General features: G+C 42.1%; 1 protein-coding gene across 20 annotated transcripts in view; it reads right to left on the bottom strand.

Moving 5' to 3' along the window:
- Positions 1–19472, bottom strand: part of adcy1a (adenylate cyclase 1a) — a 118380-nt gene extending 98908 nt beyond the window's left edge. For 8 of the 20 annotated variants that reach the window (XR_009789350.1, XR_009789349.1, XR_009789348.1 and 5 more), the window contains exons 1-3: positions 18565–19462; positions 16614–16763; positions 13247–13365 (exon numbers count right to left, since the gene is read on the bottom strand). Coding sequence is in view for 14 of the 20 variants with exons in the window: in XM_061779209.1 (XP_061635193.1) it covers positions 13247–13365; positions 16614–16763; positions 18565–19167 (872 nt within the window). In the remaining 6 variants the exon portion in view is untranslated. Of the gene's footprint in view, positions 1–13246; positions 13366–16613; positions 16764–18564 lie in introns of all 20 variants that reach the window. The other 12 variants (XR_009789352.1, XR_009789351.1, XM_061779213.1 and 9 more) reach the window with 10 other exon arrangements.
- Positions 19473–25450: the final 5978 nt, after the last annotated feature.

The following is a 25450-nucleotide window of genomic DNA, read 5'->3' on the forward strand; positions in this document are numbered from 1 at the left end:
TGAGTCTGTCGATCTCAGAGCCCTACTGGGTGTATATTCCAAGAGCATTTCTTTCATGTATTGAGGACCGAAACCAATTAGTGATTTATAGACCAGTAGCAGAACTTTATAATCTATTCTAAAGATGACTGGGAGCCGGTGTAAAGACTTCAGAATTGGTGTAATATGCTCTGACCTCTTTGTTCTGGTCAGAACCCGAGCTGGAGCATTCTGAATGAGCTGCAGCTGTTTAATGCTCTTTTTGGGGAGTCCTGTCAGAAGACCATTACAATAGTCAAGTCTATTTGAGATAAAAGCATGGATGAGCTTCTCCTGCTCTGCTTGACACATGCAAGCCATCACTCTAGATATGTTCTTCAAATGGTAGAAGGCAGTTTTAGTAATTGATTTGATATGACTGTTGAATGTCAGGTCAGACTCTATCAGAACACCAAGGTTTAGGACTTGGTATTTGTGTTTTAAAGAGAGTAACCCCAGGTATTTACTAACAGCAATCCTCTTTTCTTTATTGCCAAAAACAATTCTCAGTTTTGATGTGGTTTAATTGAAGAAAACTTTGGCTCATCCAGTTATTTATCTGTTTTAGACAGTAACACAACACCTCAATTGAACTACAATCATCTGGTGACACTGCTAGATATAACTGTGTGTCTTCTGCTAGCTATGATAATCAAAATTAAAGTTCTGAAGAATTTGACCCAAGGGTAGCATATAAAACCTGAACAGGAGGGGTCCAAGAACTGACCCTTGAGGGACCCCATAGGTCATTGCAATTCGATGAGATTGAACACTTCCAATGGTTAAAAACTAACTTCTTTCCTCCAGGTAGGACCTGAACCATTTAAGGACTGTTTCATTTCGTCCTACCCACGTTTCCAACCTGTTCAGAAGTATATTATGATCTACCATATCAAAAACCGCACTGAGGTCCAACAAGACCAGAATTGACACCTTCCCGAGTCAGTATTCAACCTTATATCATTTACCAATTTGATAAGAGTAGATTCTGTCCTGTGATGAGTTCGGAAACCTGATTGAAATTTGTCAGAAAGTCCATTTAAGTTCAAGAAATTGTTGAGTTGATTAAAAATAACTTTCTCAACAATCTTGGCTATGAAAGGGAGATTTGAGATGGGTCTATACCTTCCTAAAATGGAAGCGTCCGGCGTTCTATTTTTCAGAAGAGGTTTAATGGCAGCTACTTTAAGAGCTTGAGGAAACTCACCTGACTGCAGTGAGCAATTGATTATTTGCTGCAAATCAGCTAGCACAGACTTCGCAATAGCTTTGAAAAAGTCAGATGGTATTGAGTCAAGACAGCTTGTTGATGGTTTCAGCTGCTAAACCGTTTCCTCTGCAGTTTTTTTGGTCAACTGTATCAAATTCTGACATGGTAATAGAGTTTTTCCTGGGTGGCTTCAGATATAGTATCATTTGATAATTTTGCTGATTTGTTCTGATATTTAACCTGATGGATTATTTATTTCCCCACTAAAATAATACGAAAATTCATTGCATTTATCAGCTGTTAAGAGTTCTGGAGCTATCTAACTGGGGGGTGGGGGGGGTTTGTGAGCCTGTCAACCTAATTAGCAGGCCTCGCTCACATAATGGTGAGAGGGTATCAGAAAATATTGGAATATGAAAACAACTGACTGTATCTACAAAAAAGTACAGTCCCACAGGTTTAAAATATATCTAAACCGTTTCCTCTGCAGTTTTTTGGTTAACTGTATCAAATTCTGACATGGTAATAGAGTTTTTCCTGGGTGGCTTCAGATGTAGTATCAATTGGATATTGGAATATGGCAACAACTGACTGTATCTACAAAAAAGTACAGTCCCACAGTTTGAAAAATATACAGGAGTCACTGCTTCAATTTTTTTTTCGAAGAAAAACAAGCTTATCAGCAAGAAAAAATGTAAACAGAAGCGAAGCAAGCAGAGCGAGCAAAAAAGCAAAAGAGAAAGAGTCAAAGCGGCTATAATGAGTTCCGGCCGCAGGGTGTCTGGACTTAGAGATATGGTGGGAAGCCTGGTCATTTGGGAAAGGCTCAGACAAGAGCAGTTGCTCCTCTGCATCGAGCAGAGCCAGATGAGGTGGCTCGGGAATTTGGTTAGGATCCTTCTGGAGACCTCCCTGGTGAGGTGTTCTGGGCAAATCCCACCAGGGGGAGGTTCCAGAGACAATGGGCCTCATTCAGGCACAAATCTGTGATTTATCAATATGTTCGTACTTTGCAAACAAATTTAGAACACCCTCTGCCCATGCATACGCACAAATAATGGAGCATCAGCTTTTGGAAAAAAACGTTAAACACACATATTTTACCCGAGATGCACAATGTATTGAAACACAGCCATGCAAGTTCATGTTTGGATCGCACATTAAAGCCATCGAACCGCTGCATTTATCCGAGGCTTCAGAGTTTTCGTGTCGATCAAGTAGCTTACACATACGCGCTACAAATCTCAAACATCTCCCGAATTTGACAGTTGACAAACGACCGTCCAAAAGATTAGAGGCACACCACATGTCACCGCTGGCTTGCTTGTGACGTAATTCCGAGTGGCATGTTTTGTAGATTTTCTGTGACTTCATCCATCCATTTCCCGTACCGCTTATCCTCACTAGGGTCGTGCTGGAGCCTACCACAGCTATCTTCGGGCGAGAGGCGGAGTACAATCTGAACTGATCGCAAGCCATTCACAGGGCACATATGAACAAACAACCATTTGCACTCACATTCACACCTACGGGCCATTTAGAGTCTTCAGTTCACCTACCATGCATGGTTTGGGGATGTGTGAGGAAACCGGAGTACCCGGAGAAAACTCACGCAGGCACGGGGAGAACATGCAAACTCCACACAGGGGAGGTCAGATTTGAACACGGGTCCTAATAACTGTGAGGCAGATGTACTAACCACCCAGCACCGTGCTGCCATTTTCTGTGATTTCCAACGGTAATTTAATGAATTTATCAACTACAAATGCTTTTTTGATGTGCTATATGTATTCCCTACGATGCAATGTATGCAGTGTTTGCTCATTTATGGCCTTTAAATTGTTTTATAGGTTGTTTGTGCCACATTCTGTAATTTAACTTTGAAATTAATTATGAATGATTAACATGACATAACATTAACACATTAACATACATAAAGTGTATGTTGTCGGTTTCTTTGTTTAGCAAGCTTTCCGATGATACTAACCTTTTGAATATCGGGTAAAGATTAAGAAAGTTATTAAAGTTCTGCATCAGCCACCTCCTGACTTCAACATCCGCGGAAGTCTGCATTGGCTTAGATCAGGGGTGGGCAAACCTTTTGCCTTTTTGCCACATTGACTTTTAAAATTTGACAGGCGGGCTAAGCCAGGACCAGATGCTTAGATATAAAAGATAAACAAACAAACAAACGACATTGTATTGTTAATCCTTAGATTTACTTTTAATGGGAACAGTGTTGTTTTGTTGATCACCTTTTATTGCCAGTGCACAAAGTCTGGTGTTAGTTTTGTTGTGACAGTTCTCAGAACACATCTGAGGTGTTCATCACTCAGCTGATATCTGTAGGATGCTTTGTTGGTGTTCATCACACTAAAGGTCTGTTCACACACATAGGTAGAGCCAAACACCACCAGCATCGTCTGTGCCATCTTCTGGATTTTGGGAAATTAGTCTGCGCTTAGCGTAAAGGTAAGCATAAAAGCATACGCATAAGCATAAAACTCATCCAGTTTGAGAGTTGAACTTCTCACATTGGAGATCAATCAGTTCCATCTGCAGCTCCCGTGGCGCTGTTTCAGGGTCTTGTGTGACTGAATCTTGGATGGCAGTTTGTCATATAAAGGTGTTTTGCTGAGCCTGCAAGCTTGATTTTAACCGCTGAGCCATAGCCACCTGTTCCTGCATTGATTGGCTGCTAGCATAATCAACATGCTTGGTTGAAAAGTGACAGCTCATGTTCTATTCCTCTAAAACCGCAATGGTTTCTGAATAAATTAGACAGCCTTTGACGGGACTTCAGTGAAAACGTATTTAGTAGTCCATTCTATATTAAACACTAACTTAGTTACTTTACTGATTACTTGATTTAAAAAGTAACTAAGTTAGAAAAAAAAATACTTTTTAGATACTTTCAGCAGCTGCCAGTGGCAGGAATATCACTTATCCACAGTCCAAGAAAAAAAAACATTAGCTTAACTGTACCCATTAGTTGGTAATGTATGCCACACAAGTTACAGTTACATCAACATGAACCAATAACTTAATGAACCAATAAATCAGCAACGTAGTGCAGAATTGACATGACAACACAGTAAAGTACCTAAACATAAACAAGCACACTATTTTCAGTACACTTCTCTAAAAACGCTTAGAAAAGTATTGTAAGTCCTTCAGTGAGACAGTCCTTAACCTCCATGACCGATTTATGACCGCGAACTTCGCTATGACCCACAATGCATTACGCACTTAACACGCTAGTAAAACTGTATTATTTAAGTGTAAATAAAAAAGTCACAAGAATCAAATACTTTTTACAAAGGAAAATAACAAAAATAGTGTGGTGATAGTGAAATCGTGCATTTCTTTGCACTTTTATGGTATTGCACCATCACTGTGCATTGTAGACTCAACACTCACTTCCCAATCCCTTTCTTCCCCTTACACAGAAATCAGCAGACTTTGTGAACAGTTAAATGCTATTGAATGGCTAGAATGTGAGCTTTCAAATCACCAGTGACAAATCACAACTTCCTGAGAAAAATTAATGACTCAAAAGTAACTCCAGTTTCGTTACTCTCCTGAGGAAACTAATGCATTACTTTACTTGTTGCCGAAAATAGCAAAATTTGGGAGTAAAGGCCTCTTTATAGTCCCGCGGCCGACAGCGCCCGCGTTGCATCACATGATTGAAGAATTGCCCCGCGGAGCATGTCTGCGTGTAGCTTGCCGCGCACCCGACAAAAATAGAGATCGTCTCTCGTGATTGGTCCGTTTTAGTCACATGCTGTGATGACGTACCAGCGTGCCCATTGGTTCTACATGTCTTCTTCTACATACCATCTACGTCGTCGCCTTCTCGATCGATTTGGCAGCATAGTTAAACATATCATCTGGTCATCTAGGTCCATTTCTTCGCCATTGTTGTTGCTTTGTTCCTTGTTACTGAAAGGAAAGTAAAAATGGCTACCGGAAATGGCAAAAAAAATGCAGAGGAAACTCCACCCTGTGGTGTCCTATCCAATACCAGCCGTAGCGACACCCACGACTTGGTGGAGAACTGCAACACACTTTCAAAACAGCGCGCGTTGGTTGCGCTCGAGTATAAAGGCAAACTACGCGTGGGACAGCTGCAGCGACGTCAGCGCGGTCACCGTCCACGCAAGTATAAAGAAGCCTTAACGCGTTACCGGAATCACTGCTCAGCACTAACTGTCCAGTACTCACTGACAACCTTTCCTTTCTTTGGCCCACTCCTGGTTGAAGAAGGGCTCAGAGCCGTAGCGGAGTAAAAACAGAACAGCCAAAGTCAAGTCAACGTATCACTGTACCTACAGCACAACTTGGTGGAACCACTCGGCATTACAGGACAAGGTCAAATGAATGTTGTCATGAGTTGGGCGATTCTGTACCGATCTTTGGTGGGCCACATTGAAATGGTCAATGGGCCAGATGTGGTCCGCGGGCCGTAGTTTGCCCACCACTGGCTAAGATGCAACCACGGAAATTTTCCTTTTACAGGGAAATAGGGACGCATATTTACACATATTGGAGCGGCGTGAGCATGAGCCCGTCATTTAGAATGAATTATGATTCATTAACATACGTACATACATCCATTCATCCATTTTCTGAGCCGCTTATCCTCACATAGCGCCATTAATTATATATGCTCAACTTGTGTGTAGTGTCCACGCATTTATTAGTGAATGAGGCCCAATCTCTCTCAGATGGCCTGAAGTGGCTGGTCTTAAGCTGCGACCCCCACAACCCGAACCCGGATAACCAGCAGAAGATGGATGGATGGATGGCTGGATGGATGGATGGATTGAATTAGAAACACTACATTCACTAGAAACTCCTATAAGGCTGTTGTTCAGATATGCATTTTTTTTTATATATACCCTGATATATGATGACTTAACAGATGACATTTTTTTCTTGAAAAAATATATTACCATTAAAAACACTTGATATTCACCATGTGGGTTCAACAACTCAAAGCTCAAGGTTAAGGTCAACAGTCAGCCTTAATCAAAGCAAGGTTATCAAGTGTAAGTGTACTTTTCAAATATCGTAATTTCTCGTGTGTAATGGGCACCCATGTATACGACGCAACCCCAAAGTTAACATAAAAATTGTGAAAAACCCTTCTACTTAGGTAAAATGCATTTTTACAATGCATGGTGTAGCTTCTCCCCATATGATCAAAACGAAGTTTTACCTGTATTTTGTTAGTTTTTTCAAATAATTATTCTGAAGTTAAGCACTTTATTTGAACACGTAATACGTTCTTTTTATTTACTTGCTTATTTTGAAATTCACAGCCCTACTTTTATTTAGTAAATGAGAAAACACACAGGCCGGCATGGTGGAAGACTGGTTAGCACATCTGCCACACAGTTCAAGGGGACAGGGGTTCAAATCCCGGCCCCGCCAGGTTGGAGTTGGCATGTTCTCCCCGTGCCTGGGTGGGTTTTCTCCGGGCACTCCGGTTCCTCCCACATCCCAAAATCCCGTGTGGTAGGTTGATTGAAGACTCTAAATTGCCCATAGGTGTGAATGTGAGTGCGAATGGTTGTTTGTTTATATGTCCATGCAATTGGATGGCGACCGGTTCAGGGTGTATCCCGCCTCCTGCCCGAAGATAGCTGGGATAGGCTCCAGCAGCCTGCGGCCCTAGTGAGGATAAGCGGATAAGAAAATGGATGGATGGAAAACACACAGTTGTGCTCATATGATTGAGTACCCAGGCAGAATTTGTAGGATGTGTACAATTCTTTAAAGAAAACATGAAGGACCGGGCGAAACACATTTAATAAAATTTTAATGGGATTCAAATTAAACTGTTAAGCATTTCAGAAAAGTATTATCATTAAACGAAACATAACCATAAAGAAATTAATGATGGTTGTTATTCAGTCATCAGTCGTATTTAAAAAAATATATAAATATATATTTTACAATTTCTGCCAGGGTATGTAAACTTATGAGCACAACTGTACATATACTGTATGCAGTCATACGTACCCCTGTCATATTGGAATGAAAGTGTGTGCTACACCTTTATCCATAACCTCTAGGTGGCGGTGGCATACTAGAATGAAAGTGTACACCTTTCTCATAACCTCGAGGTGGCGGTGGCATATTGGAATGAAAGTGTACAACTTTTTCATAACATCTAGATGGCGGCATACATTTATAAAATGTGACATTTTTTTCCCCATTTTCCCCTATACCTATGTATAAGGCGCACAATTGACTTTTCACCATTTTGGGGTGCATTATAGACGAGAAATTATGGTACCTCTCTTACAAAATGTTTATTAGGATATTTTTTGTTTAATGATATTAATGTGGAAAGTTTTTAATTTACCACAAGAAATTATTTCAAATGATTGATATTCATTCGGGGTGGCACGGTGGACGACAGGATGATATTCATTTGTTAAACCCTAAAATACATTAAAACAATTTTAGCAACATAACTGAAAACAATGTTTATTGCCAGGTTTTGTCATTTGGCATTCTTTGGTACTCTGTGTTGTAGAGACACTTGGCACCTAAAATAACCGAGGTTTGATGTTTAGCCTTTTGTATGTTGCATGAACTAGGTCTTCCTCTGAATGGTGACTGAGTTCCTATGCTTGTTTTGGCAGCACAATGTAGTTGTTTGGGAGCCTGATGTATGCAAAACTGGGATTATGACTGCAGCTCGACAGAAAAGCTCTGCTGTGTGATTTTTCTTTGAATGCCATTGTGCTACAGGTCATGCTGTTGCGCAATGGATACTGAGAGGGAGGCTAGAAGATAGCAGGGCTGGGGGGAATGGCAGAGCAGAAGGAGCGATAAATATCTGTACAAGCCAACGTTCTTGGGGTCACATCAAAGTGGGGCCAGATCAGGAAGATGTTGCCAGATTTTGTGTGTGTGTGTGTGTGTGCATGCATGTGTGCTATCACACACACGTGTTTGTACCAGCTTCAAGAGGCAGAACCCTCTCTGCACAATGATGTGTGGACCTGGGCCAGAGTGGTAGCAAGAGTAAAGATGTTTCTCTAGTATGAGCGAGTGGGAGCTGAGCAGACATGGTGGTATTAAAAAAAAAAGACAGACATAGTAGAAAAGGATTTTCTCTTCACAGGAGTGCTTTTGACATTGCACCTCGGCCTCCACTCCCACATTCACTAACACTGACACAGCTCTCTTATTCTCTTATTGGGATGTAATCAGCTCAAGGTCAGGCCAGGCTCTCACAATAATACTCTCTTTATTCCAGGCTGACGTTGGCAAATGAATAAACCGATAGAATTCACATGCATGGGACTACAAACAATTACGTTATCATTGTTCATATTCTCCTTTGCAAACTCGAAGATCCTTAAAGACATCAAACTTAAAAGGGAAAAAAGGATGTATCAGAAAACCCTCCAATGGTTCTTCCCAATCCGTTTTTTTAAATGACAATGATAAAAACATCTGATGTGTATCACCAGATACAATGGTTACTCAATTGACTAATAATGGTCCCATTTGTACGTTTTCAGATAGGTGTGTGTGTGTGTGTGTGTGTGTGTGAGTGTATGCGTGTGTACTTGTGTGTGTGCATGTGCGCGTGTACTCGTGCATGTGCATGTGCGTGTGTGTAAAATATATTTACTATATTTACAGGTATTCTCGACTCAAGGGCCCTTTTCACATCATAGGAACTAAATGGAATGGAAATAAAGCCCATGGTAATTTTTCAGAGCCCAAAGACGTCCCAGCTGAGGATGTAGTATTACTGAGAGGCCGAGGAATTTTTTCTTTCGGGGCAGAGTCCCGAACACTGAACAACATTTCTCATGGATGACTACATGACATGATACATGTGTTCACTGAAAACAAATATTTTCCTTCCGGCTTGTCCCATTAGGACATTCTGCATTCTGCTCTCTAACACCAGCCCTCATTTCTTCCCTCATGACATTTATCAACCTTTTCTTAGGTCTCATCATCTTCTCACAATATACAGTTCTTACTATCTTTCCTCTAAACGCATCCAAACCATTTAAGTCTGGTCTCTCTAACTTTGTCTCCTTGTCTGTTCCTCTGATGATCTTATTTCTAATCCTATCCAATCTGGTCACGCCGAAGAACCTCAACATTTTCATCTCCGCCACCTCCAACTCTGCTTCCTGTTGTTTCTTCATTGCCACTGTCTCTAAGTCGTACATTATGGCTGGCCTCCGCACTCTTACAAACGTTTCTCTTCATCCTTGCAAAGACTCGTCTATTACATAGCACGCCTGACACTTTCCTCCACTTGTTTCAACCTGCTTGGATCTGTTTCTTCACCTCCTTACCACACTCACCATTGCTCTGGATTGTTGACCCAAAAGGCTCAAAGGCCACAAATTGTGGCGTATCTTAATTTCCATGCAAGTGCAAGACTCGCTGGCGTGTTTGCCAAAATGGGTGTACCAACCCAATGAGGGTGTGTCCTTTGACATCCTCCCGGCACATGACTGAAATTCAGTCGAAATTTATGCCTGCTCAGACCTAGTCTAACTTTTGGCGCAACGTAGAACCCTGGTCTAAGGCGATTTTGATCAATTTGATTGAGGTGCAGGCAGACAGATATGGGAGCTCCTTGGATATGTGTCAAATGTATTTCATTCCTAAATATGTGAACAGCGTGTATCAAACTATATACGTTCATTGAAAGCATTATTCATCCATCCATCCAATTTTCTGAGCCGCTTCTCCTCACTATGGTCGGGGGCTTGCTGGAGCCTATCCCAGCTATTATCGGGCAGGAGGCGGGGTACATCCTGAACTGGTTGCCAGCCAATCGCAGGGCACATACAAACAAACCACCATTTGCACGCACATTCACACCTACGGGCAATTTAGAGTTGTCAATGAACCTACCATGCATGTTTTTGGGATGTGGGAGGAAACCGGAGTGCCCGGAGAAAACCCACGCAGGCACGGGGAGAACATGCAAACTCCACATAGGCGGGGCCGGGGATTGAACCCAGGTCCTCAGAACTGTGAGGCAGACGCGCTTACCAGTCATTCACCGTGCCGCCTGAAAGCGTTATTATCGTCATTATTATATCTTTTCAATCATCCCACGTACTCGGTCGGCAGGGGGTAGCGAGTGAGGGGTTGGGTTGGGTGGTGGGGGTTAGAAATGAACGATGGTTGGAGGGGACATAGGTCCGAGGACTTATACTTTTAAGAACAAGGGTGGGAATTATAGAGGAATAAAGTTGATGAGCCACACAATGAAGTTATGGGAAAGATTAGTGGAGGCTAGACTTAGGACAGAAGTGAGTATTTGCAAGCAACAGTATGGTTTCATGCCTAGAAAGAGTACCACAGATGCATTATTTGCCTTGAGAATGTTGATGGAAAAGTACAGAGAAGGTCAGAAGGAGCTACATTGTGTCTTTGTAGATCTAGAGAAAGCCTACCAGAGAGGAACTGTAGTACTGCATGTGGAAGTCTAGAGTGGCAAAGAAGTATGTTATAATAATAATAATAATAGTAATAATAATAAATGTACGAGGGCAGCAGAACAGTGGTGAGGTGTGCTGTAGGTGTGACAGATGAATTTCAGGTGGAGGTGGGACTGCATCAGGGAACAGCCCTGAGCCCCTTCCTGTTTTCAATGGTGATGGATAGGCTGACAGATGAGGTTAGACTGGAATCCCCGTGGACCATGATGTTTGCAGATGACATTGTGATCTGCAGTGAAAGCAGGGAGCAGGTGGAGGAACAGTTAGAAAGATGGAGACATGCACTGGAATGCAGAGGAATGAAGATTAGCTGATGTAAAGCAGAATATATGTGCATGAATGAGAGGAGTGATGGGGAAGGCTTCAGGGAGAAGAGATAGCAAGGGTTGAGGACTTTAAATACTTGGGGTTAACAGTCCAGAGCAATGGTGAGTGTGATAAGGAAGTGAAGAAATCAGGATGGAACGGGTGGAGGAAGGTGTCTGGTGTGTTATGTGAGAGAAGAGTCTCTGCTAGGATGAAGGGCAAAATCTATAAAACAGTGGTGAGGCCAGCCATGATGTACGGATTAGAGACAGTGGCACTGAAGAGATAACAGGAAGCAGAGCTGGAGGTGGCGGAAATGAAGATGTTGAGGTTCGCTCTCAGAGGGACCAGGTTGGATAAAATTAAAAATGTGCTAATCAGAGGGACAGCCAAGGTTCGATGTTTTGGAGACAAAGTTAGAGAGAGCAGACTTTGATGGTTTGGACACATCCAGAGTGAGTATATTGGTTGAAGGATGATGAGGATGGAGCTGCCAGGCAAGAGAGCTAGAAGAAGACCAAAGAGAAGTTTGATGGATGTCGTGCGGGAAGACATGAGGGCAGTTGGTGTTCGAGAGGAGGATGCAGGAGATAGGCTTACATGGAAAAGGATGACGTGCTGTGGTGACCCCTAAAGGGACCAGCCGAAAGGAAAAGAAGAAGAAGATCCTGCTGCAGAACCCAAGTGTGCTTCAGCTTGAGGTCACAAACTGATTTCTGAACATTCTCCTTCATGATTTTCTGGTAAAGAACAGAATTCGTGGTTCAATCAATCACAGCAAGTTGTCCAGGTCTCAAAGGAGAAAAGCAGCCCAAGACCATCACACTACCACCACCATGTTTGACTGTTGGTATGATGTTCTTTTTCTAAAATGCTGTGCTACATTTATGCCAGATGGAAGAAGACACACACCTTCCAAAAAGCTCAACTTTCATCTTATATATAATATTCTCCCAAAATGTCCTGGGAATCACTCAGATGATTTTTTTCAAAAGTAAAACGAGCCTTTATGTTATTTTTGATCAGCAGTGGTTTTGATCAGCAATAATTTGATCAGCAATAATTTGACATCCTAATTAAGAAATAATGTGTTTCGCTATTTTCGACCAGCTTTTTTGTGAAACAGTACACTTTTCATTCATCTTCCGTTCTGCTTATCCTCACTCGGGTCACGGGCGTGCCGGAGCCTTTCCCAGCTATCTCCGGGCGAGAGGCGGGGTACACCCTGAACCGGTCGCTAGCCAATCCACTTGAATATTATCCATCCATCCATCCATCCATTTTCTGAGCCGCTTCTCCTCACTAGGGTCGCGGGCGTGCTGGAGCCTATCCCAGCTGTCATCGGGCAGGAGGCAGGGTACACCCTGAACTGGTTGCCAGCCAATCGCAGGGCACATACAAACAAACAACCATTCGCACTCACAGTCACACCTACGGGCAATTTTAGAGTTTCCAATTAATGCATGTTTTTGGGATGTGGGAGGAAACCGGAGTGCCCGGAGAAAACCCACGCAGGCACGGGGAGAACATGCAAACTCCACACAGGCGGGGCCGGGGATTGAACCCGGGTCCTCAGAACTGTGAGGCTGACGCTCTAACCAGTCGGACACCGTGCCGCCCACTTGAATATTAATAGATGATAATTATAACAATCCATTTAAACTGGAGCCTATCTCAGCTGACTTTGTGCGAGAGGCGGCCTACACTCTGTACTGGCTACCAATCAATCGCAGTGCAGATACTGTAGAGACGGACAACCATTCACACTCACATTCACACCAATTGGCCATTTAGAGACTTAATCTGACATGGATGTTTTTGGAATGTGAGTAGAAGCTAGAGTACGCGGAAAAACCCCACACAAGCACAAGGTGAACATGCAAACCCGGGCCGAGATTCTAACCCTGGAACTGTGAGGCAGGCCTGCTAACCACTCATTCATTGTGCCAATAATAATAATTATAACAAATTATATTTTTGATCATTTCTGGTGCAATGGTTTGGTAAAAACTGCGGTAATGCTGTGCAGCCTGTGGTAAACACAAAGCACAACACATTTGCTTTGTCTGCAAACCCACTTCATTTTCTTATCTTAATTGGTCTACTTCTATTCTTGACCTTTGTATCTCAGGAGGCTACATCTGGATCAAAACACACCCAGTCCACTTTATGTCCCTGGGTCCATAGTTGTCATGACACCCCATACCTGACATTGTCATGACGTTGAATGTAGATCTTGTGAAAGATCCTCTCGGGGGGCTTCAGAAAGTCCTCCTTCATCTCCATGGCAACATTCCTGGGTAGGAGACTCATTAGCAGGCGCTCCTGAGAAGGGAAGGGTTATAAATACTGTTAACATATTTTGTTGAGCAAAATCAACAACATGTATTATTTCTATGAAATGATTAAAAGTGATGTGATGAAAAAATGGGAAAAGCTCCACAAATGCGCTTATATTAAAAAATGAGACATAATTTATACAGTATATTTAATGATCTAATTACAACATCATATTATATCTGTACTGGGTAATTCTGTGGTCACAGAACATGGAGTATATGGTCAGAGTTAATTAATCATGGTTAATGTGATTAATTATTTGTATTAGGGCCTGACCAATTAATCGTCTGGCCGATTTAATCAACCGATATTTGCCCTTTTCAAATGGGCAAAAATCGGCCAATTTTTACCTGATTTTTGTGGATTTTATTTTTCCACATTAACACAAGACAACATAAGACAGAGAAAATGACATTCAAACAAACATTTGTTTAAACCAGCAATTTTTGCCCTCTTTTACACATTAACAGATTACAAAATAAGACAAAGATAATGACATCCAAATAAACAAAAATACCTTTTCTGTAAGTTTTCATATCTCTCTCTCTCTCTCTCTCTCTCTCTATATATATATATATATATATATATATATACATATATATATATATATATATATATATATATATATATATATATATATATATATATGTGTGTGTGTGTGTGTGTGTAATTTTTTTAAATTACTCAGCCGATTAATTGCTTATCTGAATTTTATTCTGCCAAATATGTAAAAAAAAATAATCCATATCTGCCCTAATTTGCATATTTCAGGATCCAAACCTCTATCAGCTCAGTCATCTAAACACAATGTCCTGTACGCAGATATCTGCAAAACTATGAATATGTTTTTTTTCTTATCCCTGCAGCAATTGTCTTCACGTTAGTTTATATTTTTTGAAATTGTCAAGAACTTCAGTCTATTCAGTGCCCACATCAGCATGGTTATACTTCTGAGTTTAAATTGTTTCAGTCGTGAGACGAGAGCTTGAATCTTCAACAGCACGCAAAATAGTTAATAAACCATTAAGTAATCAAGTAGCAATGGATGTTGAGAGCCAAGGCTTAAAGTACAACACTCCTGTCTCCAGTCACTGACACTAGAAAGTATATACTAGAAAGTACAATTAAGAAATGGGAATTCTTTCTGTGTTCCTGTGTAAATATTCACATGGCAAAATTTAATTGTTTAGTAATCCATCCCTCCATCCATCCATTTTCTTTACCTCTTCTCCTCACTAGGGTCGCGGGCTGCTGGAGCCTATTCCAGCTATGTTCGGGAGGGAGCCAATCAATCGCAGGGCGCAGATTCTACTCTCATGTGAAATTGTTTCTTTGTGATATTAGATAAGGATCCTCAAAATTGTAGTGTAATTCGAAAGATTTATGATGCTTGTTCTCACAACAATTCAAGAATCATTTCATAATTTGTACAAATTTTTTTTTATAGGGCCACTTGAGAAAATATATTTTTGCTTCTACTGCTGGATTCTGTGAAAATAGTGCAGTTTTGTTCAGAAGTTTAAATTTGCTCATCATAGCACTGATGTCATTTTATTTTGGGGTTTTTAATTATTTATTTCAAGCATTCTCTGTCCAGAGTGGAATAATTATTGAGCATACATGTTCAATTATTTTTTCAAAACAAGAATTGAATTAATTTTAGATTTGTTCCAACCCACACAGGGTCAACATATAGGACAGAGTAGGACTTGTTAAGTTAAAAGACACTATATAACCTTGAGTGCCATTTTTTAGATTTAGCTTTAGGTGAATGTATGTACAGTATAGTGTTGAATCTGTATGTATAATTATGACCTGTCTGGGTAGATTAGGAAAAGAATCCAATATAAATTCAAACTTGTGTAAGGAAATTCTTGTTTTTAAAAATCATTGGTCTAGGTAAAGGTGTATCTTTTTGTCATATCACCCAGGAAAAAGAAACAAACAAAACAATATGACATTCGTGTGCATGATGAGTATATGTAAGCTTATGACCACAACTATGTTGAACTCACTTTTATTGGGTTGCACCGTCTTAAATTAACATTCAATTTCCTTTTCACTGAGAAACCTTGACAATGGAAATGCAAAAGAACTAGCTAACCTCGACGTGCTGATTCGTGGAAACAAGCTGAAGAGGTGGGTTCTTCCGCAATGTCGTCTGATTAACCACAACCATATTGCACAACACAAATCATATCCACCGCGAAGCTTGAATGTCAAGATATCCAGCTCCATGACAACTGAGTAAACTTGGCCATCTGATCATGACTGTTTGCGTTGGAATTGCATTTATTTTCAATAGGTATAACAATTCAATACCAGTCATGTACTACACAAATCATTAGGTCAAAGGAAAGGTTCCAAAAACCTTCATATGATATGAGAGAATGCAAGGCTTTGTTTCATGTTTCTGAGTTAAATTTTAAAACACATGGAACACATTTTCAGGTGTCAGTACAGCTTATGTATTTATCTGAAATTTAAAAAAAAACCAAGCACACATCAAAAGTACATAGTGAAAGGTTTGTTTGATGGATGATATACAAATCCAAGACACTTGTTTGTGCGCCCAGCAGCCCAGTTGGGGCTGTCGGCTTGCTGTTGATAGAGCTCAATCAGTTTCTGCGTGTTTTCTTTCAACCAGATAAACTGTGACCTTTACTGGAGTATGAAGGCCATGAAAGCAATCTGCTTGTGTAATTACCTGTCAGAAGGGAGCCTGTTACTGCTCAGGAAAACACAGCATATCATCAACTCACCTCAAAAGCACAGGTACTATGGCTGTTTGTGCTTGTTTGTGTTGTGTAACATATAGTATTGTATAAAATAGACTGATAAATTCACTCTCAATAGATAGCGTGGGTGTTTTTTGAACAAATGGTGGGTGAGGATGATGGGGCACACAGCAAAGAGTGTCCTGTGTTAAAGTTGCCTGCTCCTTATTTAAAATCGTTGATGTACAGTAGGTCTGCAAGGAGGGTGTGGAATTTTCAGTGCCCAGTGCATATGCCACAGTAATTGTTCTTTCCTTAAATAGCTGCTGTCATAGTTACTGCTTTCCTGTAGGATGTTTATTGGAATACATTTGCACCTGACCCCTTAAAAAAAAAAAAAACTCAGCTGATTCTCCGATTCCGTGAACATGCGTGCAAAAGCCGAGGTGCAATCTTTGGAAGCATGGCATTATTTGCACTCAGTCTGCTGTTGACGTGTTTGTGCGCACACCTCACCTGTTTCTCGTTCTCGTCCTCAAGCCGGAGCCTCTCTTCGATGCAGTTGCGGGCCTGCAGGAAGACTTTCCTCTGTGTGCGCTCAGTGAGAATTCTCACAAACACCCCCAACAGGTTGACACTGCTGAAAAGCACCGCATTGGCTGCCAACTGCAGTACACACAAAAGAGAGCAGACAGGACAAACAAAGTTGGTAGAGTGCACATATTCACAGTTAAAAAAAAAGGGAGACTATTTCTGTTTGTTAGGGTAAAGTCTACACAAATTTACCCTATACAGTGAATCAATCTATGTCCAAATCAAATGTGTAACAGCTATACCTTTAAGGGTACCACCCTATTGTACCCTTTTTTTGTCTGTGAGAAGAGTCTGATAGCTCAAATGTCCGTGTGCGTGTTTTCGCTTCACAATGTCAGACATGAAGGGCAGCAGATTACAACATGAAGTGGCTTGAAGAACAAGTGCTGTATAATGAAAGAACTGGCAGACAAAGAGCATCATTGATTAAGGTTATAACTCTATTGATCCTGCAGCAGGAAACCTCGTTTGAAGGAAGAACTCTTTGGCAACCACGTTTCTTAAAAAGGCGGTCAAAAGTGAAAGAGAATATTGTTCACTGCTGTATACCAAGCTGAAGAGCATGTGTGTCTTATGAACGGTGTCTCTCCTTAATAATAGTATCAGTAGTAGTAGTAGTAGCCTTGGTATTGTTGTTGTTATTCCCCAGCTCTGACTGTAAATCTTGACCTTATTCTCATTGCATAGATAGAATAAGCCCCTTCTTGTGTACTGGTAATGGCAGGTAATTAGTTTATGGGTGAAAGTAGTAACAATACAAGTATCACAGTGATTTCAAACTGCTAAATGTTTAGCTGGTGAGTGCAATTTAATGTACAGTTCATCAAGTCTTGCTGTGGGCAAAAAAAGCAACTAGATCATGGGGTGATGCTTGTCTACTTCCTGCCTACTGCCCATGTGCCTTTGAGTATGGCACACATTTAATTTAGTTTAAACAAGGGGGATAGGGATTGGGCCTGAAAATTATTCATGGAAATCCGTGAATAACTGAAAGTTTGACGCCCATTATAAATATCATGAAAAAGAGAGAAATAGAGAGAGAGAGAGAGAGAGAGAACCTAACTGGCTGTCTTTTGTCACATCATCCATCTATGCTTTCATTGTTCGGGCATTAAATGGAGGCTGCCCTCTTATGTAAATATATTTGCGGCTCAAAACACAGAAAATTGAGGTCACATGATTATCATCCTCATGAATGTCGTGCAAGCCAAAACTCCCTCAAGAAATCCGTCTACCTGGAAATGGCAACATGGTCAGCTTAATCGGCAGCATGTTGTGTCGCTTTGAGAAGTTAAAATTGTTATTGTGATATTGCTGAAGCATTTTAAACTGACTTACCCTGGAAAGATTAATTGGTAGATTTTTTATTTGTTTTTAAATGTATGTCTCATTTGAGTGAACGTTCCGTTTTTACTGCAGCTCATCTTAGCCAGTTTGTTCATGGGGGAAAACAAATCTTATATTCTCCAGAGCCTAAACTTGATTAAATATAGGTTTAATTAAAACAAGTCTTATCTAGATACTGTAGATTGTCACTACCCGCATCCTGAGATGCTAAATATCTGTCACAACATTTTTCTGTGCGAGGCGAACGAGGCTGTGTAGGACTCAGCAGGACATGACAATACTACAGCTTTTATAATGGTGGAATTTTGTGTTAAATCCCACTAGTCTACTGTGCAGCATTAGCAAGTATACACTTTCTTGTCAAAAACCTGTAGCAGAAACATGTTTTCATCTGCTTCATGTTTATGCCTCACAGGTGGGAACCTCCAAACCAGAGGAAATGTATCTCCTGTTCCTGTACTATTAAATGAATAATTGCAAAATGTGGCTGGCGGACGAGTGCATTGGCCACAGGCGCAACACCCACCGGTCTCCACAGCTCCTGTGTCCTCCTGGGGATCGACGTTGAGATGACAATAAAGTGGGATGTAGCGAGCATGCCGCCGAAAAGCACAGCCAGCAGAGTCCGCACTGGCAGCAGCATGTAAGCCACCAGGGTGACCAGCATGAGCTGCCACACGCCTTGCTCGGGTGCGGTGGCGCCCGCCGGCTCCGACGCGCCCAGGGCCAACGGGAATGGGCAGCAGAGCAGCGCGAAGGTGAAGCTGAAGAGCAGGGCGAGCTTGGCCGTTTGCTGCAGCTGCGTCACCTGCAGGTATTTGACATTAGTGACGATGAAAAGCGAGAGGAAAACCACGCAGTGCACGGGGCTGGAGCCCTTGGAGAGCGTCAGACGAGGGTTGGAGAGCAGCTCCACGAGGGACAGCGATGACGCGGCGACAATGAGCACCGCCAGCGCCTTGAGGGTGGCCGTCTGCTCCAGCTTCAGGTTGTAGTTCTGGAAGAGAGCCTCCAGCTCCTGGCTCTTGAACTCGTCCTCGCACACGATGGCGTCCAGCGGCGGCGCACCGGCCGGGCAGTGACCCTTCCTCCGCCGGGTCTTAACTCTTTGGAATGACATCTCCTCCATAATGGGGCCATTCACGAAGCGGGTATATGGCGCACAACGCTTCAACTTTCTGCTTGCACTCCCACGGTCGGGATTCGCCTCTCCCCCACCCACCCCTCTTCCCCCTATACTTCATGGCTCCGTGGAAAGTGTGCGTGCGCGCCTTATCCACAGGTTGGCGATAGTTGGTGTGTCGTCACAAAAGTCAACATCTCTCTCTCTCTCTCTCTCTCTCGCTCGCTCGCTCGCTCACGCAGGGTTAACGGTGATTGTCTTTTATATATGGATACAGCCTACATGAGATCCATTAACACTGTCAGGAATTATTTTTAAGTTGGTATATGGCGACAATCACTGCATCCTCAGTAACCACGACTCTCTCTCTCTATCTATCTATCTATCTATCTATCTATCTATCTATATCTCTATATATATATATATATATATATATATATATATATATATATATATATATATATATATATATATATATATATATATATATATACACACACACACACACACACACACAAACACACAGCTGTATGACTCAGGAGACGCAGCCTTCCTATACTACAATAACGAAGTCGAGTGTTTGCGTGTTTGGATGAAGACGGCAGCAAGGCAGCGCCGGTGATTTCCCCTCAGCGTCTGCAGTCACAGTAGATGTACGTAGTTCCCAGCTAAAAATAGCTGCAGCTGCACCAAAGCGCATGGCAAGAATTTGGTCTTTCATGTGTTTCTTCCCCCTGTACACATTTTTACATTTCTCGTGTTGCATTGAGCCATTAAAAACAAACAGATGCGTTTAGGTTTAAAAAAATACCTTCCTCCCAAATAGGGAAGACGTGAGATTAACCGTAGTAATGGTTTAGGGCATGTTTTGTCAAAATTTGCATATTTTATTCTCGCACTGTGCACGTTTAGCCTCTCAGTGTCTGAATGGTACATGTTTTAATGTGCAATGCAAAGTAGTAACCAGCGTATTGTGAGTTTGATAGTGGATTTTCCCAAACAAACAAAAATAATAAATGCTCTTTACCTGCTTAGCACTTTTCCACTTTCTTTTTACAAACTCCAATTCATGTCAAGTTGGGACATGGTTTAAAGTGTAACTAAAAACAGAGCGCAATGATTTGCAAATCCTTTTGAACCTATATTCAATTGAATAGACTACAAAGACAAGATATTTAATGTTAAAACTGATAAACTTTGTTTTTGTTTTTGTTTTTTGCAATATACCACTGTATATGATTGCTTGGCTTGATGAGGCTTGCAAGGATGTGTCACTCACTGTAATGTTTGTATCATTTTAATTGATGACACCCTAATAAATTACCATTAAACATATTAGCGATTGAACGTTATTTTGGGGTGCTATAGCTGTTGTGTTCATGTCAGAGTGCAAAGCAACAATATATGATTGGTTGAGTTCATGAGGCTTGTGAGGATGTGGCACTTGCCCGCCATGTATCATTTTAATCATGACACCCTAATAAATGCAACTTTCAACCACTGCACATTGGCTGAGATGCATCCAACGGACATTCTTTTTTAGAATGAATTCTGATTCATTAACATACGCACGGTGTTGCAAAGAAAATTGGCAGGTATGAACGTGCCATGAATCTGACGGTGATTTTGTGTATATGCTCAACTTGTCCACAGAGTAAGAACATTTCTATACATTTATTATTCAATGAGGCCCTTTGTGAAGATGTATGTCATTATCCAGTGACAGGGCCGAGACAGGTCACAACAATTGCAAAAAGCCACAACACAACAACATTAACCCACAATGGAAATGCACACACCATAACACGACCAAAAACCACAACACAGAGACAATAAGGTACAACGGAAGTGAGCGCCAGGACTCCCTCCGACTAGGTTCACCTGGGTTACCTGGGACTCATTGTCAATGGACCAATAGGCGTCCCTTTATCTTTAATAAGAAAATCTATTAAAATATTGTCCTAATGAAATTAAACTTGGGATTGGAACTAAATACCTCACTTTACCATACCATCAAAAAAATATATATATATAGAGAGAGAGAGACCTTAGATATCTATCCTTGTAATGACTTTGATTTTGTTACGAGGGGGAAAAAGGCGAGACGTTGCACAAGTTTTAAAGAACAAAGTTGGAAAAGTAAGCTACTTCGGAGCTATTTCGGAAAGTAAGCATTTTCGGATTGTCATAAAACAACAAGTATTTCAAATTTGTTCATGAAACCCAGTGCAACCTCCAGACTCAGTCACTTGGGCCATCCGCAATAGGAGTTCCTGGTAACGTGGATAAATTATACAGTCGGAAGGTGTCATGGCCCTCACTTCTGTACTGTACCTTAATGTCACTGTGTGTGGTTTTAATTTGTTGTTTTGTGGCATTTGCATTTCCGCTGTGTGTTGATGCCATTGTGTTGTAGCATTTGCATTTGTTGTGGTGTTTGCAATTGTTGTGACGTGTCTCGGCCACGGTAGAAACAAATACTGTACCAACATGGACTGAAAGACCACTCTGCCAGGAAGAAGCCATTACTCCAAAGAAACATCAGAAAGCTAGATTACAGTTTGCAAATGCACACAGCAACAAAGACCTTAATTTTTTGAGTCATGTCCTGTGGTCTGATGAAGCTGTTTGGCCATAATGACCATTGTTACATTTGGAGGAAAAAGGGAGAAGCTTGCAAGCCTGAGAACACCATTCCAACTGTGAAATACGGGTGTGCCAGTATCATTTTGTGGGGTTGTTTTGCTGCAGCAGGGATGAGTGTACTTCACAAAATAGATGGCATCATGAGGAAAGAATATGATGTGGAAATACTGAAGCAACATCTCAAGACATCAGCCAGAAAGTTAAAGATCAGGCACAAATGGGTCTTCCAAATGGACAATGATCCGAAGCATACTGCCAAAGTAGCTTGAGGATAACAAAGTCGATGTTTTGGAGTGGCCATAACAGAGCCCTGATCTCCTCCATCCATCCATCGATTTTCTGAACCGCTTATCCTCACAAGGTTCGAGTGCTGGAGCCCATCCCAGCAATCATCGGGCAGGAGGTGGGGTACACCCTGAAATGGTTGCCAGCCAATTGCAGGGCACATACAAACGAACAACTATTCACACTCACATTTACACCTATGGGCAATTTAGAGTCTTCAATTAACCTACCATGCATGTTTTTGGGATGTGGGAGGAAACCGGAGTGCCCAGAGAAAACCGACGCAGGCACGGGGAGAACATGCACACTCCACCCAGGCGGGGCCGGGGATCGAACCCCGGTCCTCAGAACTGTGAGGCAGACGCTCTACCCTGATCTCAATACTACTGTAAATCTATGGGCAGACCTGAAAAGGTATGTGCGAGCAAGGCGGCCTACAAACTTGACTCAGGTACACCAGTTCTGACAGGAGGGATGGATCAGAATTCCTGCGAACTATTGAGAAGCTTTGGGAAGACTATCCAAAACGTCTGAAACAAGTCATACAGTTTAAAGACAATCGTACCAAATCCTAATAAAATGTATGTAAACTTTGGACTTTGAAGAAAGTAATGAAAAAATGTCTTAAAAAATAATTATATTAAAATTATTAATTATAAAAAAATAATTATATTAAAATTATTCTGGTATTTAGCAAATGGAAACAATTTTGTTAATCTTTATTGACCTAGAAAAGGAAAGTGATTTCATATCAGACAGTGAGAAAAAGAAGTGTATGTCTTTTTGTATAGTGTATGGAAACTTCTGGTTTCAACTGTATGTATGTGTAGAAAATACAAAACATGTTTTATGGTCACCATGCTTCTGCATAAAAACAAGCAAATCTCCCTCAAGCAAGAATGGCAAAAGGGTGAGGGACTCATATGAGAATACATTTTTATAACAAAATCATGTTCGGGTCAGTCTTAATTCTGATGGAAAGGATTCATAAAATACATCGCTGCAGCAATGAAAACGCATATGTCTCAGAAATCTAGCCAATGACCTGACATTTGACACGTGCATCAGATTGTTAAAATCTGATAAGGACAATGGACTGGCTCATGAATGAAGCAGTCAATGTGAAGCACTTTGGGAGTTTCAAGCAAAAATTCAACACGATCACAGCCAGTTGCTTTGTGGTCAATATCTACTATCGCCCGGCATGGTTTAAATCAATAGGCTCGAGTGTCCAGATCACACCACCAATAATGATGACAATCAAACCAACTTCATTTTATCTAGTGGCCCATCTTAGGGGATGGGAAGTTGGACCTTCATTTGAAGGGCACAGGTCATCTGGTTACAAGAATCCACATGGAAAGTTTAAACAACACATACACCAGTGCGAAGTGTTTGTCGATGCAGCACGAGCTGTGACTTAAGTTTTGCAGCAAGGTTACAAACAAATGAAGATACTGTATTAAACAGTAACATTATATGATTACAATGATGCAAAAATTGTATAATGTATGAAACACCCATAAACACCACTAAAACCACTTAAAGGGAATTGTCAAAGTAATTAATTACCTGAAATTATACAACCCTGATTCGAAATACGCATGATCAGAAGCTGAAGAAGTATGCCAAAGACAAATCAGACATTCTGGAGTGATAAAAGGCTGGATTTACATTGCAGGTCCAAGTGCCCAATTCCAACTTAATGCCGATAACAGATTTTTTTTTATTTTGTGTATTTACATGTACATTTCTTGTGGTACATCTGATATGGCTATGTTTACATTCACACAACACATGAAACAACCCACATGCGCGGATGCCCAAATTTCCTGTACATGTAAGTGACTAAACTCAAGTGGTAACACTGCGATGGAACAAAACACATGTCGGCTCCAAACCCCCCTGTGATGAATAAAACAAATGGATGTAGGTTTTCCTTGCCTGGATGCGGGTCACCGGGGCCCCCCTCTGGAGCCAGGCATGGAGGTGAGGCTTGAAGGTGAGCCCCTGGTGGCCGGACCTGCACCCATTGGGCCCAGCCGGGCACAGCCCAAAAGGGTAACGTGGGTCCTCCTTCCCATGGGCTCACCACCTGTGGGAGGGGGCATAGGGGTTGGGTGCAGTGTGAGCAGGTCGGTGGCTGAAGGCGGGGACCTTGACGATCCGATCCCTGGCTACATAAGCTGGCTCTAGGGACGTGGGATGTCACCTCTCTGGCAGGGAAGGAGCCCGAGTTGATGTGTGCGGTTGAGAAGTTCCGACTAGATATAGTCGGGTTTGCCTCCACACACAGCTTGGGCTCTGGTATGAGTCCTCTTGAGAGGGGCTGGACTCTCTTCCACTCTGAAGTTGCCCACGGTGACAGACGCCGACCAGGTGTGGGTATACTTATTGCCCCCCCGGCTCGGTACCTGTACATTGGGGTTCACCCCGGTGGACGAGAGGGTAACAGCAGTTCAGAGTACCCACCCTTTCTGGAGTCTTTGCAGGGGTGCTGGAGAGCGCTTGTGGTGGGAACTCCATCATTCTGCTGGGGGACTTCAATGCTCACGTGGGCAATGACAGGGAAACCTGGAAGGGCGTGATTGGGAGGAACGCCCCCCCCCCCCCCTCCCCCGATCAGTTCCCGAGTGGTGTTCTGTTATTGGACTTCTGTGCTCATCATGGATTGTCCATAACGAACACCATGTTCAAGCATAAGTTGTGTTATGTTCAAGTCCACACGTGCACTTGACACCAGGACATCCTAAATCTCAGTTCGATGATTGACTTTGTGGTCATGTCATCGGACTTGCGACCTCATGTCTTGGACACTCGGGTGAAGAGAGGGGTGGAGATGTCAACTGATCACCACCTGGTGGTGAGTTGGCTCCGATGGTGGGAGTTCGCCCAACCACTCTATGTGTGTTTTGTGGATTTGGAGAAGACGTTCAACCGTATCCCCGGGGGAGTCCTGTGAGGGGTGCTTCGGGAGTATGGGGTACCGAACCCCCTGATACGGGCTGTTCGGTCCCTGTACGACCAGTGTCAGAGTTTGGTCCGCATTGCTGGCAGTAAGTCAGACTTACTTATCGGTGAGGGTTGGACTCCGCCAAGGCTGCCGTTTGTCACCGATTCTGTTCATAACCTTTCTGGACAGAATTTCTAGGTGCAGCCGAGGCGTAGAGGGGGTCCGGTTTGGTGGCCTCAGTATTGTATCTCTGCTTTTTGCAGATGATGTGGTTCTGTTGGCTTCATCAAGCCGTGTTCTCTAACTCTCACTGGAGTGGTTCGCAACAGAGTCTGAAGCGGCTGGGATGAGAATCAGTCGGACAAGGGTGGAATGCCCTCTCCGGGTCGGGGATGCCTCAAGTGG

The sequence above is a fragment of the Phyllopteryx taeniolatus genome, chromosome 7, assembly GCF_024500385.1.
Source record: "Phyllopteryx taeniolatus isolate TA_2022b chromosome 7, UOR_Ptae_1.2, whole genome shotgun sequence".
Lineage (NCBI taxonomy): Eukaryota > Metazoa > Chordata > Actinopteri > Syngnathiformes > Syngnathidae > Phyllopteryx > Phyllopteryx taeniolatus.